The 16869-nt window shown below is 43.1% G+C and overlaps 1 protein-coding gene across 1 annotated transcript; it reads left to right on the top strand.

The window, feature by feature from the left end:
• Positions 1 to 966: 966 nt before the first annotated feature.
• On the top strand, positions 967 to 11442 carry LOC135887990 (sterile alpha motif domain-containing protein 9-like). The gene is made up of 4 exons (XM_065415796.1): positions 967 to 1198; positions 2988 to 3160; positions 4317 to 4361; positions 6208 to 11442. Exons 3-4 carry the CDS (start codon positions 4358 to 4360, stop codon positions 10992 to 10994), a joined length of 4791 nt encoding a protein of 1596 aa, XP_065271868.1. The 5' UTR covers positions 967 to 1198; positions 2988 to 3160; positions 4317 to 4357; the 3' UTR covers positions 10995 to 11442.
• The last annotated feature ends 5427 nt before the right edge of the window (positions 11443 to 16869 follow it).

Here is a 16869-nt window from a genome sequence, read left to right as displayed (position 1 = left end):
GACCTGATCATCAGTTGGCAAGAGCAAAGTGGACAAAAGGGCATTTTTTCCAAAAAAAGTGGGGTGCAACCCTGAGCAGGGCACAGAGGAACATTCAGGGGGAGAGGGGCAAGTGGCAACACCTGCCCTGCATGGGAGGGAGGGTTTGGGAAAGCAGCTCGGGCCAAGCCAGCCCTGCATGGGCAGGTGGCAGAGATCTTGGGCCAGCCCTGTGTGCAGGGGATAGAGGGGGGCCTTGGGCTGGCCCCGTGTGTGTGGGGGGGGGGGGAGGGGGGGGGGAGGGCTGGTCCTGCTCACAGGGGGATGGAGGGGTGGGGGCCTTGGGACAGCCCAGGGAGAGCAGCAGGGAGGCTGGGGAGCCTCAGGCCGGCCCCACGTGGGTGGGCAGCAGGGGGATTTAGGCCAGTGGGGAGAGGGGGGCCTTGGGCTGGCCCTGCTTGGGTGGCAGGGAGGGCTGGGAGCAGGGCTCACACTGGGCGGGTGGCACCTTGGACCAGTCCCATTTTCCCTTTGGGAAAATATAGTCACCCTGGGGGGGGAGGGGTTCTTTGTCATTCTTTCTCCCCTTCCCCCTCCCCCCCAAAGGCTTCCTTTGGGAGGGCTCACAGTACAGCCTGCAGCGAAGGGCTGCCTACACACAAATGTTGTACTGCTTTAACTAGAGCAGTACTGCCACCCTAACATGGATGCAGCTGCCTTGGTAAAAGTGCTTATACTGTTACAGCTTATTCCCCTAAGGAAAGGTGTTATAAAGCACCTGAACACCAGTACTGGGTACACATTAGGGTTGTGCAGATTTAGCTAATTCAGTAAGAAAAACCTACATGGTTAAATCAGGCCATAAACTGCGTAGACCAGGCCTCACGCAAGCTAAACAGCTGAGCTCACAGCTCAACACGGAAGTGTCCCACTTTGTGCTTGATGATTTCTAGTCAGGCTGAGTCTGGTGGGTGGAGACCTGGACAAGTTTCAAGCTCACTTCTGGGGGGGAGAATCTCTCTCTCTCTCCCGCGCACTTTTGGGGACGTCAGCCCATGAGAGACTCGCCACCATGGGCTACTGTCCAGCCCTGTGATCAATTCCTCTTTCCACAAACAAATCTCCAACTGTAAAGGGGAAAGTTTCCTCTCTGAGAACTGGAGCTTCAGTGAGCGAGCGAGTGAGCAGACAGCTTCTCCCCCGCTGCAGCCTGTGTCAGGTAAGCCTTCCCTGTAGCACTACTTGAGAGCTGGCTCAAAACTCAGTAAATGTAGTTTGGCTTGTAAGGGGCTGGGCGGATGGGGATGAATATGATGTTCTTTGTGGGTATTTAGTTCTGGGTCACTCAGTGCTAATGACACTCCCTAAGACATAAAGTATCAGGAAGTAGCCGTGTTAGGCTGTATCCACAAAAACAACAAGGAGTCCGGTAGCACCGTAAAGACTAACAGATTTATTTGGGCATATGCTTTCGTGGGTAAAAAACCTCACTTCTTCAGATGCCCTAAGGCATAGCAGGGATCAGAAGAATGAAACCTTGCACTGCAACAGCCATGTTCCCTGAGAGTTATTGTCTTCCTGCCACTCCCAGATTCTGAACCTTTCCTCTCTCTCGGGGAAGCCTGTTGCTGGGACAGGAATCTGTTTCTAGGGGCCAATGGCCCCTTCTGCAAGAAGCCTGTGGCAGTGGGCTAAGAGGAAGACATGCCTGCCAGTTTGTATTCACTATCTGCCTCTACTCTCCTTGCAGATTAAATCCCATGAGTGGATCTCTGTAATGCAGCCCCCGATGGTGTTATCTTTGCCATGCCCATGATGAGGTTGGAGAATGTCCTCAACCCTGGCACTGCCCCCACACAAATACAGGGTCACCCATCCTGTCCTCTTCCTCCCATGAGGATACCAGCCCCCTGGAGGAAAGTGTGGGGCAGCTCTATATTAAACTGCAGGATCAGAATCTACATTGATTCCCCACCCCCTTAACTTCCAACACTGATGTTGAGGATCTGGGTTTCTGTCACTCAGGATGGGGAAATTCCAGATCTAAGAGCCTGATTTGCAAACTTGTTGACCTCCTGAAAACCAGGCCCCCAGGGTTCATGGTTTTTCTATATTCCCTTTTCACATGCAGGAAAACAATTAAACAAGCAAGCAAGCAGGCTAGTCCTATGGGCTACAAAACTACTGCAGTCAGGCACTGACAACCCTCTACCTCCTGCCCCCCTCCCCCCTGTGTGCACAGTGTGGACTGGGGGTGGGTCCCATTGTGGTATAGAACCAGCATAACCACTCTACATCACCCCATGGTGGTAGTGAAATAGGATTGTGAGCCGGAATTGCTGCAGTGCTACACTCTGTGGCTGCCAAAACAACCCCTTGGGCCCATAGGCAGTGGATTGTAACATAGGGCAGCCCACGGGGTTGCTCTAACTTCACTAGGGGCTGGGATAAAGGCCATTTTTATCCTCCCAGTGGGCTTGGTTCTGATCAGGAATGTAACCACTTAGAAATGCATCCAGCTCCTACACTTTGCTGCCTCCTTGAGGAGCTTTTTAGCCAGGACAGTCAAAAATAACTTTCGTTTCCTCAAAAACTCTGACTACATTTTCAGGTCCCATTTTGTGTACTTCAGGGTGTGGGCTGTGACCCCCGCCCAAGGAATTAACATTCCCGAATCAGGCCCCACACCAAGGGACTGTTAAGAGATCAGCTAAAAATAAAAATGTTAAAAAGTATTTGTACAGCCTTAGAGTTGCTTTTGCAAAAGAATTTAGGGGGCTGTTGAATGCATAGGAAGCAGATACCCATCGGTCTCTCATATCTGTTCCATAGTCTTGCTGTTTACTTAAATGTGTGAATTTGTTCCCCATTCCTTTTTAACCCCTTATCACCAATCTCTCCCACTCCCACTAGCCTGCTGCCCCTTCTTTGCCCTACCCTTCACAGGAATTGGACCATCTTTCTCCAATCCTACACTCACCCCTGCTTAACTTGCCTTTTTGCTGCAGGCTGCTCTCTTGATCCACTCTAAGGATTCTTCTGCCTTTAAATCTGAACTCACAGCACATCCCTGAAGCAGGTAGGAGCCTGGAATTGCCACTATGGAACTGGATCTCAGCTGTGTAGAAACCCGCCTCCACTGACCTGCCATGAGAGAGCAGAATTTACCTTTCGTAGTGTGGTACGGAAATGTCTGTGGCTATTATTTGTACTTACAAATTTTCCTTGACATATTCTGAGGCACCTTTTGTTATTCTTTAAATGTCTGTTCTATTGTCTCAGTTTGCTTGAAGGACCTTTTATAAATAAATATTTATTTGCAGGCATTGTTAAATTTCTATTTTCTCACTCTCTTGTATAATTGTATTATTGCGCATTATTTTGCACACTGCACTTGTGGATGAGTTGTTTGTAATATAGGAATAAACTACACCAGTTTAAGTGTGTCTACAGTAAGGAAGGGACAGGAGTGTACCACTTTAAAGTATAATGGTATAAAGCAGTACAACTTATGTAGACAAGGCTCTAGAATGTGGTTTCGCTGATTTACATGATATAACCAGAGTCCCACTGACTTACAAACTTTGCCAACTGACTGCAGGAGCAGGACAAGTAATTATTTTTGCTCACTAAGCAAAGCAGCATTAAGCAGGCTTTTAAGAGCCCTCTTTTAATGTGGCACTAGGTAAGGTACTGTCCAGAGAAGTGCATTACTGGGGAGAAGACAGAGTAAACAGACCTTTGTAAAGGTGAAGAAGTGGAATTCAGACCATACTGTAACAGGTTTAATGCAGTAGTTAACATTTTAATTATAATTCTGCCAGCCTTGTGTTGGCTGCTCTGTGGTCTATCTGAAATCTAATTGTCAGAATAGTTTCAGTCCAGTGTTCAAGAAGAGAAATACTATCACAAATGGCCCCTTGAGGGCCATCTCAGCAAACACACCCAGGACTCAATGGCCAAAAGCCTAAACTATGCGTTCACCCCTGCAGCTGATCCCTCCAGTGCGAAGCTTGGACAGCCACTGCCCCGGGGAGGAACAGAGCCCTCAATCTGGCACCTTTTACCAGCTTCACAAGAAAAAAGTAGAATGGAGCAGGGCAGAGAAGGGAATGGCTACTGGCCCTGGTTTATAAATAAGAGAGTCTCACATTATTAGGTTTATTTTTCCACCTCTTTCATACTGGGGACTGAAAGGCAGAGCTAGATGGCAAACCCAGGTTTAAATTCAGTAAATAGCTTAAACACATAAATGGTTCCCTCACACACCCCAAAAAGTGAGTGAACAATATAGGAACAAATTGTTAAGCTATTTGTTATGGCTTTCCCCCCTTTAGATCAGTTTCTGAGCAAGAGGATAAACTACTTCTACAAGAAAATGGGTATGTCTCTCTTTTAAGATGTTTGCACTTCTTGGGTAATGGAATTTGCCTTAACAATACTTCCCTTTTGAATATATAACATTTTACTTATCTAATGTGTGGGGCAAATTAGTGAATCTTTTCAGCAGCCCTGGGAGAATGGTAAGGAGTTGGTATCCTCATTGAGCAGAAGGGAACAGACACAGTAGTTCAGTGATTTCCCCAAGAACATAGAGGAAATCAGTGGCACAACTGTAACTAGACCTCAACACTTGATCCCTAGCTTTTGCCTTCCTCTGAGTCTGCAGCATGGGGTGTGGTTCGCCTGCTGGGATCATTGGGGCACATCTCATCTGATCAAGCCCCTGCCCTTGCAGACTTGGGCACCGACAGCACCTTGGCCTCTCCTGTTCACTACATTGTGTGCCCCAAGCATTCTCCTGAGGACTGAAATGCTTTAGTCTCGCTAACATCTCTGAATAACAGAGGGGTATCTAGGTCAGCATTTTTCAAAGTTTGGGTTGCAACCCAGTACTGGGTCGTGGCATGTAAAGCACTGGGTCGCTCTAGTCAGCACTGCTGGCCAGGCCGTTAAAGGTCCCGGTCGGCGGTACTGCCCAGCTAAGGCAGGCTAGTGCCTACCTGTTCCGACACCGCGCTGCACCCCGGAAGTGGCCAGCAGCAGGTCCATGGCCACGGGGCTCCACAAGCTGCCCCCACCCCAAGCACCGGCTCCGCAGTCCCACTGGCTGGCTGGGGGGGCGGTACCTGTGGGCAAGAGCTGCACGGAGCTGCTTGCACGCCTCCACCTAAGAGCCAGACCTGCTTCAGGCGCAGCGCAGTCCGCAGGGCTAGGACAGGCGGGAAACCTGCCTCTGCACCCCGGCTGCGCCACTGACCAGGAGCTATTGGAAATAAGTCTGTGTCCCAACCAAGTGCCCCAATCCCCTGCCCCAGCCCTGAGCCCCCCCAAACCTGGAACCACTTCCTGCACCCCAAACCCCTCAGCACTGGCCCCACCCCAGAGCCTGCACACCCAGCCCTGAGCCCCCCAAAGCCAGAGCCCCCTCTGCACCCCAAATCCCTCATTCCCAGCCCCATCCCCCAGCCCTGATCCCATCCCCCAGCCCAACCCCCTGCCCCAGCCCAGAGCCCCCTCCTACACCCCAAACCCCTCATTCCCAGCCCCACCCTGCACCCCAACCCTCTGCCCCAGCCCTGAGCCCCTCCCACACCCCTCATCCCCAGCTCCGTTGGGTCGTGGGCATCAATAATTTTCTAAAACTGGGTCCCCAAAAACAGTCTGAAAACCACTGATCTAGGTGACATTTAATGTCTTGTGATATGCAGGAGGTCAGACCAGAAGATGTAACGGTCGCTTCTGGTCTTAAATATATATATTCCTATATTACAAACATAGGAAACTATGAAGCTTCACACTGTCTACTAGTCCCTGAAGCTACTCCATACAGTCTCTTCTTAGGTTTTGTCTAGACTAGAATAAAAGATGCATTGTTAGAAAGTTTTAGCTAACATGCTTGAGAAGTTTAGTGTAGACAAGCCAGGCTGCCTTTAACACATTCTAAGATGGGGGAGTTAAAACCTGAGCATGGGTGGGTGAAGCCTGGCCTTCAACTCAATGCGTTAGGATGTGTTGAAATCTAAACTGCCTTGTCTTCACTAGAGTTTTCAAACATGTTGTTAGCTAACACCACACATTTAACTCTGGGTCGAGATAAGGCTTTAAAGAGGACTGTAACACTAATTCAAAGTGCATGGTGTGGTGAAATAAAAAAAAAAAAGAAAGAAAGAAAGAAAGACTAACCCTCCCTGAGTATATGCTACTGACACACAATTTTGTTTTCAGACTACAAAACGCTACCTTTGGCTGAATGGAACGAGTCTCATGTTAGATGCTGGCTAGAATCTATTGGAATTAAGAAAAAATATGTAGAAAAGCTCTGTGAAGAAGAAGTGACTGGCCCAGTGCTCAAAGACTTAGATGAACCTTTCCTCAAAAGCATGGGTATGAAAGGAGGCCAAATCCACATAATAACACTGAAAAGAAATGAACTTTTGGAACATTTGCGGAAAAATGCAGGGGTAGACTCAGCCCAAGCAGATAATCCCAGCATTAAGGCTTCAGAAGTGTTGGGTTCTAAAATCACTACCAATGATGATAAAAAGAGAGTAAAATACAGGAATTCAGCTGTGTCTATGAAGGCTAATGCACCAACTGAAGAGACAGACAGTGCTTTAAAGGCCCTCAGCATCAAACATCCCGAAAGTTTTCATGTAACATCTTACCAGAAGGGATCTTCAGAAACAGACAACTCTGGGGCAGAAGAGACTGGTAAGGAGCACACAGAAAAAACAATGTCTACTTTTTGCAGGAGAGGAAGTAGAAAAAGTCAATCCTTACATGAAAATACAGTTGAATCATTAACTCTGAGCAATTTCAGGAAATTTAAAAATGAAGACATTAATTTTAAATATGTGAAAAACAGAATTCTTGCTCCGGAAACTGGAGTCATAGATTTGATTACCCCTTGCCATGAATACAAATCTTTTACAACTGCTGCAAAGCTGGACAGGCCACGACTGCAAGCAAAGTTTGCCTGTGAAGTGATTAGATATGCCTCGGCCTGCATGAATGTTCGAACAAATGGCACAATACACTTTGGTGTAATGGACAGTGTTGAAGACAAGGGCTGGAAACACGGACAGATAGCTGGCATACCGGTAAGAGACAGAGACATCTATGTAGATGCATTAGATTACATTGAAAAATGTTTTGAACCATCTGAACAAGAAGCTGCAAGAAACTGCATTCACCCTCCTATTTTTACTGAAGTGATTCAGAAAGACTCTCAAGAACAATATTTTGTGGTAGAGGTTGACATTGAACCATCATCCAGTACAGTGAAGGGGAAGATCTTTCAAGTACGCTTACCTAGATTTAACGAACACAGTAATAAGGTGAACTTCGACAAAATTCCAGTTCTCTATCGAAGAGTGGGAACAAAGTCTGAGCCTGTAAAGAATGAAGAACTAGTGGCTTTTATTCAGGGTTTACAAGAGAAGGATGTCAGAAGGGAAAAGGCTGAGTCCTCCAGTAATGAGGACCCTATGGAAATTTCCCAAAATTTAGGGCGGAAGTTATCAGTCCTATTCACTGATGGCAAGAACTATCTGAATGATTCTCTATTGTACATTCTTGTCACAAATAGCTGTGGAAAAGAAGATCTGAAATCTGTCAACTTTTTAATGCGCATGAATATTTTCTGTGTCTTTGATTTTGATGAGGATTCCAATGTGTCAGGTTTATATGCGAAGTACAAAGAGCATCATGAAACAAGACCACATTTCTTGCAAAATTATTCCAATGAAAGCAAGATGAGCACCACTGAATTTCAAAAACATTTGGGCCTATTTGATCACACCAGTTGGATATTTTGCAATGGACGCAGTGACTTCCTTGGGGATGCAAAACCTTGTGATGAAGACACTTGGATTAGAACGAAAAAGAAGTATCTTAAGAAAGCCATTTCTTTTATCTGTGATGAAATCCTTCCTAAGGGATCTTTTGTGGTATTGTTCCTCCTCTTATCACCTGTGGAGAAGCCAATTGTAGACACCTTCCAGGAATTCTATACAGAAATGAATGGTATGGATTATATCATATGCATTGCAGAGTCCAAAGAAAATTATGAGAAGTGGGCTAACCTAGCTCAGGCATCTTGTAATATTGAGACACTAAAACAGAGGAGCATCGTGGGCATGAAGCTAAGTCACATAGATGCCACTATTCAAAACATGATGCCATCTGCAATACATCCCAGACATTTACCAGTTTCCACAAGAGGTCTGTGTGTGCTTCCAACTCTGGAAGAAGAAAAAATGTCTTCCCTTGAAATATTGTGTGCAGATCAATGTGATGATATCAAACTGGATCTTCTGAGCACAAAAGAAATACAAGAGATAGAACAAACATTTCACCAAGGTAGAAAAGTCAGCTGGAAAAATTTCTGGCTTGCTGATAAAGGTAGCTGTGGAGAAGTCATTGAACGGGAGGCCTGTGAAGAGGTTCATAAAATCTTAGATGATATTTTGCATGGGAACAGAATCAGGTATTCTGTGGCTAACCTAAAAATATTTCATCAACCTGGAAGTGGAGGAAGCACCATTGCAAGGCAAGTACTATGGAAAAGAAGAAAGGATTTAAGATGTGCTGTGGTCAAATCCTCATATCCAATTGCAACTGTCTCCAAGCATGCAGTTAATTTTAGAGAATATGATGAAAATGACATAAAGAATTCTCTCCCAGTCCTTCTCCTGGTTGAAGACTATGATGAAGATTATCTGGATGAATTAAAAAATGGTTTAATGGATGCAATGGCAGCTCCAAGAAGTCATTTTTCTAAGCCTTGTTTCATCCTCTTGGGCTGTAAGCGATCTAATGTCCCTGAAAAACTTTGCAAAGTTTCTCCTCTCGATACAGTTGCCGTCACGCACAAACTAACAGACCAAGAGAAACACCTGTTTAAAACCAAAATTGAAAAATTTAAAAAGCAGAAAGACTTCAAGCCTGAATTTATTCTTACATTTGTCCTAATGAGTGTGGAGTTTGATGAAACATATGTGAGGGAGTTTGTAGAGCACTGGAAGGAAGGCATAGACTTTTCCTCCCCTGTTACTAGTTTGATGAAGTATGTTGCTTTGCTCAATTCCTATGTACACGGTTCATACATTTCATTATCACACTGTGAAGCTTTTCTAGGGCTGGGGGCATATACAGAAGAGAGAGTGAGAGAATATGATTTCAAAAATAACTTAAGTGAACAAGCAAGAGTTATTTTTATTGAATTAAGAGAAAATACCACCTGTATTAGATCTTTCCATATCATACATTACCTGGTTGCAAAAGAAATTCTGCATCAGCTCTCAGGAAGTCAGCCTCAGAGTCAAATTGCAATGAAACTTCTTCAGGAAAAAGTGCTTTTAAACCATAGATTTGGACGAGAAGAGTTCATGAAGTTCATCAGAGATTTGTTCATACGACGCGACAAGAAGAGCAGGGGAGACAATACTGACAGCCTCTTCTCTCCATTCATTGAGCATGTCTGTAAGGTTGAAGACTGTGAAAAAGCTATAGAGGTTTTAAAAACTGCCTATGAATGCCTGGGAAAAGATGCCTTCTTTGCCCAGCAACTTGCTCGATTGCATTACAATCATGAAAAATTTGAGGATGCAGAATATTGGGCAGGGGTAGCCAAATCTCATTTGCCAAATGATTCTTTTATTTTGGATACAGAAGGTCAAGTGTACAAGAAATGGTTTAGTTTTACTGTGGACAAAAAGATGTATGAGGCCACTCCTGGTGGAATCATTCAGATGATAGAAATTGCCCTTAAAGCTATGAAATGCTTCAGGGCTGCACAACAGGCTGCAAAGTCAGAGATAGACAGTATGAACAATGCTGGATATTTTGGAGAGGTTGAAGTGGGATGTCGTCTACTAAAACTCCTGTCCACACTTGAGGTATTTCCCAGAAACACACAAGGGGAACATTCTGAGCTTGTGCGTTATTTGCTAACAGACTACATTCCTGAGGAAATTAAAAAACCATGGGGAAACCTTCACAGCCGTTTAAAAGGCTTACGTCAGAACATTTATAATGCTCTGGACTGGATTTCAGAAGATTTAAGTTATTTCCAAACAGATAAAAACCAGGAGAAACAAGATGAGGACGCAAAGGAGGAGAAGGAAGAAAATCCCAGAAAGTGGTTGAAAAGACAGTCTGAGGTATATGCTAAGTTCTTTACCTCAGAGTATCCTATGGGAGAAAACAATGCAGAACCCGAAACTCAACTCGTCAGACGTATGAACATTTATAAGTATGGTGGTGGCAGTGTCACTACTATTTTTTCATTTTTGACAGATTCAAAGGAGAAGAGGTCAGTTGAAAAGCTAGAAAAAATCATTAATTTTTACCCAGATGACCCACAGAAAGAGAGGCTAGAGGATATTGATCTCATCAATTACATTTTGTGTCACATCACACTAGCATGTTTATCTCCTGGATCTTCCAAACTTCTTCCTTTTCAAACACTTAGAAAACTCAGCAATAGATTTTTTAAACAGAGAAGAACAGCATTTCCAGCAAGTGCCCATTTTTTGCTCACCTTACTGTACTGGCCTGATGATGCATTAGACAAAGAACCTAATCCAGATAACGATGATATTCTCATATCAGCTCTTCAGACTATGAAACGCATGCATGACATCAAGGTGAAAAATATTGCTCCAAGAAAGAAAAAAATCTACACACATTTTTTCTTGGGAAAGGGCAGTGGTCTAAGAAAGATTATGCACAAGACTAGGATTGATAAATTAATTGATGGCTCCCTAAATGAACGACGGATGAAGTGGCAACATGGTGATGTGTGGAATATAGGTAAAATACGTGATGTTCTAAGAAGGGTTTCAGGTTGGACAGAGAATGGAAAACTGTTTGTACAGGGTCACGTTGGGCAGATTCATATTGTACCTTTACATTATGATTCCGTGCCTCAAGGAAATGAAAATGTGACATTTTATTTAGGATTTTCATTTAATGGGCTTGTTGCCCATGATATTCAAGTCAATAAGTAAAGAAAAAAACTCTTCCATAGAGTAAGGTACTTGGGTGCATTAAATTGAGAGTACCCACTGTACTGTTAGAAAACTGTGCTAGTCTTGTTACATTCAGAAAACATTGTACATCAAGAAATCAAACTGTATGATACACAGGAAAAAAAAACAAGTCCAAAGAATTGTGGGGAGAAGCAATTTTTCAAAGTTTGTCTAAGCTAAGACACTAAACATGAGCAATTCTCACACTGCTAGGTTATGTTTTGTAGAAAGGGCACTGACTGATATATCACCTTCATGTTATATGGTTTAAGACATGACTTATATGTTTACTGATTTCATAGTCTTATTTGAACATGAATCCTTTATTTCTATTATAATTTACTAATATTGAAAAGGCAAAGCCCTCATATAAATATCTTTACTGCACCAGTTCATTTTTAATGACCTATAAAAAAAGCGTACTCTAATAAAGTAACAATACATTCTTTTTGGAGTTTGTGTTTTGCCTCTTTTAATATTATTGTATTATTACTACCTCACTTAAACTTCACTGGAAACTAAAATATTTGCATATTGTCTGACTAAATAACCTTTTACATGCATCTCAGCTTGTTTATTGAGTTCTTCAATGTAGACAGAAGATAAAGGGCAAATAGATGTAAATTTTTCTAAAATACTCAACATCTGATGGCTGTAGGTGCAACCACTTAGTTCTGCAGTTCATTTGAAACTATAATCAGCCACTATTTTCCTATACAGAAGGATTAAGCCCTACTTCTCTATTCAAAGTCTGGAGGAAGAGGAAAGTTACTTTTAAATTAAAATGGAGATTGTTAGAAAGAGGGCTGTTAAAATCAGCTGACTTTTTAAACTTAATAGAACATCCATGTTACATCTGAGAGACGACACAAAGCCTGAATTCATTAGTACAATTCAGAATTTAAGTGCGTCGACATCACAATTAAGTATAAATAATGCTAGACTCTGTTACATTGTTTAAAGAAAATTGATGCTGAATGCCTAACACCTGCAGGAAGTAGTGTTGTGCAGAAAATGCTCAAACTGATGGGCTCTCTCTCGGATTCAAGTAGACTTTATGGTTGTATTTGAAATGTTTCCCAGTTATTTTTCTGCCTGCTACACAAAAAACTATTAGATTTCCAAAATCAAGCATATGTAGTATCAGGGCAACATTGTGAAGGGCTAATTGAGCAGCTTTCTTTCTTGGATTTTCTTCCCCAATAATACTCCAAATGGAGAAGCTGTAGGCTGTTGGAATATCTAACTTGATCACACCTGCTCTGCTTCTTTCAATCAGAAAGGGTTACTTATCTCATAGTAACTGAGTCTTTGAGAGGTAGGCACATGTGGATCCCACTCATGATATATGGACACCTTAGCACAGTAGCAAGGAACATTTTCACTAGTAGTGTCCAGTAGGGAGTTGTGCTCATGCACTTCATGCCCTCAAGCTCCCCCTCCCAGGGGCATAGAGAGTGCAGTGACCCCAACCACTACTCAGTTCCTTCACTGCCCAGAATCCAAAATACACAAGGCTCTGAGCTGTGGGGAGAGAAAGCAGGTTGTGGAATTCATATGTATAGATATTTCAAAGAACCACAGTTACTATAAGGTAAGTAACAGTTCTTTCTTCTCTGAGTACTGCACGTGTGGATCCCATTCATGGTGATTAGCTAGCAGTAATCTTAAATGGGATGGGAGGCAGGAGTTATTTAAAAACAGATCATAAAACCACCCTTCCTAAAACGGTGAAGCGTTTACTAATGAAAATTTTTTAAATGTATGAGCTGATGTTCAGGAAGCTGCTCTGGAAATCTCCAGTATTAGCACTTGACTTAGACATGCAACAGATGTCACTTGCGCTCTAGTAGAATGAGTCCAAATGTTTGAAGTGGTCTTTATCTTACTAATACTATATGCCATCCTAGTACAAATCAGATAGCCATTCCTTTGGATTTTACTACCGTAAGCAATAAACAGTCTTGAAGTCTTATGGAAAAACTTAGTACAACAATTTTCTAACATCCAAGTTATGTAATTTAGCTTCAGCTGAAGATAAATGAATTCTTGGGGAAAAACTGTAAATGAATAAACTGATTAATATGAAAATCTGACAGTATTTGGGAACAAAGGATGGATGAGGTGTCACAGGTACTCTATCCATATGAAAAAACTGTGTAGAGAGGGTTAATCATGATTGCTTGTAATTCACTTATCCTATATGCTGAGGTAACTGCCACCAAGAATGCCACCTTCATTGATGAGAAGTGTATTGGACAGCTTGATAAGATTCAAAAGGGGGGTTCCATTAGAGAAGCAAGCACTAGATTTAAATCCCATGTTGCAGCAATCTCCCCCTCCCCCCCCCTTTTCCAGGAGGAAAACTCAAACCAAGCCCCTCAGAATTCTGCTCACTGATTAATGAGAGAAACCAAAGGTCCTTCTGTAGGCAGATGGAATGCTGATTTTGCTGCAAAATGTACCTTAATTGAAGCAAAAGATAGAACCAAGTGTTTTAAATATAATAAATAATCCAGAAAGAATGTGACCCTTCAATACTGCCCATAATGATAAACACTTCCATTTTGCAGAATACCTAGTTCTTGTAGACAATTTCCTGCTTTAAAGTAAGATATTCTGTACTTCTGAAGAACACTTATCTAATGAAGACATCCAGAAACCATCCAAGCAGCGAGATACAGTGACGCTGATTTGGGTAAAAAACTAAGCTGTGGTTCTGCAATATCATGTCGTTCTGAACGAGCAGCAGGATACATTGGTGACTGGACAAGATCAGGAGATCTGAAAACCAGAACTGTTGAGGCAAACCAGGAACTATCAGTATAACTTGAGCTTTTTCTTGCCGTATGTTCCTTAATAAGCCTTGGAATTAAAGGAAAAGGAGGGTAAGCACATATCAAATGGTGTAACCAGCAATCATGAAAGTGTCCGCATGGATCCTGGACTCTTTCTTGCTCAAGAAAGAAACTTCAGACGCTTTCTCTTCTGATTCAAAGTGAATGGGTCGTTTTGGGGAAAAGCCCATCTCTGGAAGATTTGGTCCAGTAATTAATCTTTTAACTCCCATTTGTGAGATAAAGTCACTTTTTTGCTTAGTGAGTCTGTTAAACCATTTTTCTCCTCCAGAAGGTGGAGAGCCATAGAGACTGATACAATTCTGGATACATCACTCCCACAGATCTATGGCTTCTTGACATAGATCTGATCTTGCACTTCCCTGTTTATGTAGCAGGCCATTGTGGATTGTTCATGAGAATTTGAATGGAAGAATCTTTGATCAGTGGTAGAAACTCTTTGCAAGCTCGATGTATCCATCTCAATTCTAGAATATGTAACTGGCACTCCCAATGAGACCACCAACCATGAGTCTGGATCTGACATATGTACTCCCCAACCCTTCTTGGATGCATCTGATATCAGAGTTATGGATGGTATTGGAATAGCAAATGGTATTCCTGCACAAACTTTTTTTTGTTTTAACTGTCCACTTCAAAGAGTTAAAAACGTGACAGAATCATCACTCTCTGTGAAATGTTGTGAATTTTGCATTTGTATATTGACTTGATAAAAGCTTGAAAAGGGTCTAAATCACAGATGGCGGAGGCTCCTCTAGTAAGATGAGGCCCTGAAATATAAATTCTTGTGTCAGAGGCCTGAAGCCTGAACCAAAGTACTTCCAGGCACGGCTAAGCAAAAGCTGGGCTGTGAGCCAGAGGCAGGCCTCACTCACAGAAATTGGCGAGAAGAGGGTTGTTAGAAGCAGGTGCGTTCACACATGAGGGCTAATAAGAACTTGTGCCAAGATGGCACCTGGACAGCCCAATACAAGGACACTCCATAGACATAACAAGGAACAGGCAGGTGCATCTTAAAGACAGGACAGCATGATGGATAGATCTGTTTGTCTGGACCAACATGATCAAAGGGGAGACAGCACCCTATGAGCCAAGAGGCTATACCTCAATAGTCAGTAGGGATGAGTAATCTGTCCTGTAACTGTATAAAAGTAGGTCCCGGAGTGCGCATCTTTGGCCAGCCTACAGGGCAGTGGAAAGTCCTGCCACTGACTGAGCTGTGTCCATTGCCAGGGGGCACATATTCGGAGTATGTCCTGTAGAGTCTATAGGAAACTATTACTGTGCTTCGTTTGACAATAAACCTGGCTCGGGTTCCTTCATACCTTACTAGAGTCTGTGGTCTTTGAGGGTTCTCTCGAGGTTTGCTGTGTCAGCTATCTGCGCAGAGCTGGGGCAGCAAGCAGAGGGAACATGCACACAGCCGACTGTTATCGAATAAGAGCAGAGCACCACACCGGTAGCTACTGACAACAGCTCCCACCAGAGGAAAGATACAAGCTTAAGATATTGGTTAACCTCACATTTCAGTATTTACAGCAGAAGAGCAATGGGGTGAACCAGGATACTAATTAAGCTTTTATATATGGCTCATTCAGAACCTTCTCAGCTACATGTGGCAAGGTTATTTTAAACTAAGAATGGAAGGGCAAAAACTGATTATTCAAACAGTTTCAAGGGAGAAATCACCTTGTGCTGGCCAGTTGACAACTGGACTGTAAGAATTAGTGCAGAATTTCTAGAAGCTAAGCAGTTAGGCTCAGATCTCAAAATCCACTCAGCATCACAATGCCTAACTTTGGATGCATAGAAAAATGAATGGAGCACCAAGGTGATCTACAAAGCCTGAGTTAGGTACCTAGGGTCCTTGACCAATGGGGAGGTAGGGGGAGACACCCCTAAGAACATGATCCACAAAAGCTAGCATGCTAAACTGGGAGCTGCCTAAGCTGGGAAATGCTGATGAGGGGTTGTGTGCTAAGCCCCACTCCGAGTTCAGCTCCTAGGCTGGGGCTGTAGGGAGGTACCTATTTGTACTAGCAGTTCACAGCAGAGAACCTGTCTCCAGGAGTCACTTTAGATGCCTACGTTGTTTCTAGCAAGAATGAGTTAGGCACCTGCCTTGCTTCATGCAAAATGGGCACAGGAGTCACAAAGGTACATGATGCCATATGGCCTAGAAATTTGAGACACATCATTACTAATGTCTGAGGGCAATCAATGTCCAGAAAGATACTGGAACCACTTATTAATCAAATTATTCAAACATGAAGGATAAAGTGGAAATAGCCAACATGCATTTATCAAGAACAAGTAACACTAAGCCAATCTAATTTCCTTCTACAGGCTAGTCTGCTTCCCATGACATTCTCATATGGAAACTACAGAAATAGGGCTTAGATTAAATTACTATAAGAGGTGTACAATTGGTTGAAAGACGAGACTCAAAGAATTATCAATGGTTCACCATCAAACTGGAAGGAGATATCAAGTGGCATTGGCCACTGTTGGAAGACAGGATTCTGGGCTAGATGGACCTTTGGTCTGACCCGGCATGGCCGGTTTTATGCAAGTAGGATCCATTTTAGGTCCAGTACTACTATTCAATGTTTTCATTAACAATTTGGATGATGTAGTGGAGAGTATGCTTACAAAATTAGTAGATGACATCAAGCTGGATGAGGTTGCAAGCACTCTGAAGGCCAGTACTAGAATTCAGAATTATCTTGATAAATTGAAGATTTGGTCTGAAATCAATAAAGACAGGTGCAAAGTACTAAGGAAGAGAAGTGCACAAATTCAAAATTGGCAATAACTGGCTAGACAGCAGTGCTACAGAAAAGGATCTGGATGTTACAGTGGATCACAAACTGAATGAGTCAACAGTGTGATGCTGTAGCAAAAAAGGCAGATGTCATTCTGGATAACAGGAGTGTAATATGTAACTATCACGCTCTACTTGGCAATGGTGAGGTCTCAGCTGAAGTCTACGTCCA

Source organism: Emys orbicularis, chromosome 13 (assembly GCF_028017835.1).
Source record: "Emys orbicularis isolate rEmyOrb1 chromosome 13, rEmyOrb1.hap1, whole genome shotgun sequence".
NCBI lineage: Eukaryota > Metazoa > Chordata > Testudines > Emydidae > Emys > Emys orbicularis.
Note: the sequence above shows the minus strand (reverse complement) of the source record. Positions and strands in the feature narration are given on the sequence as shown.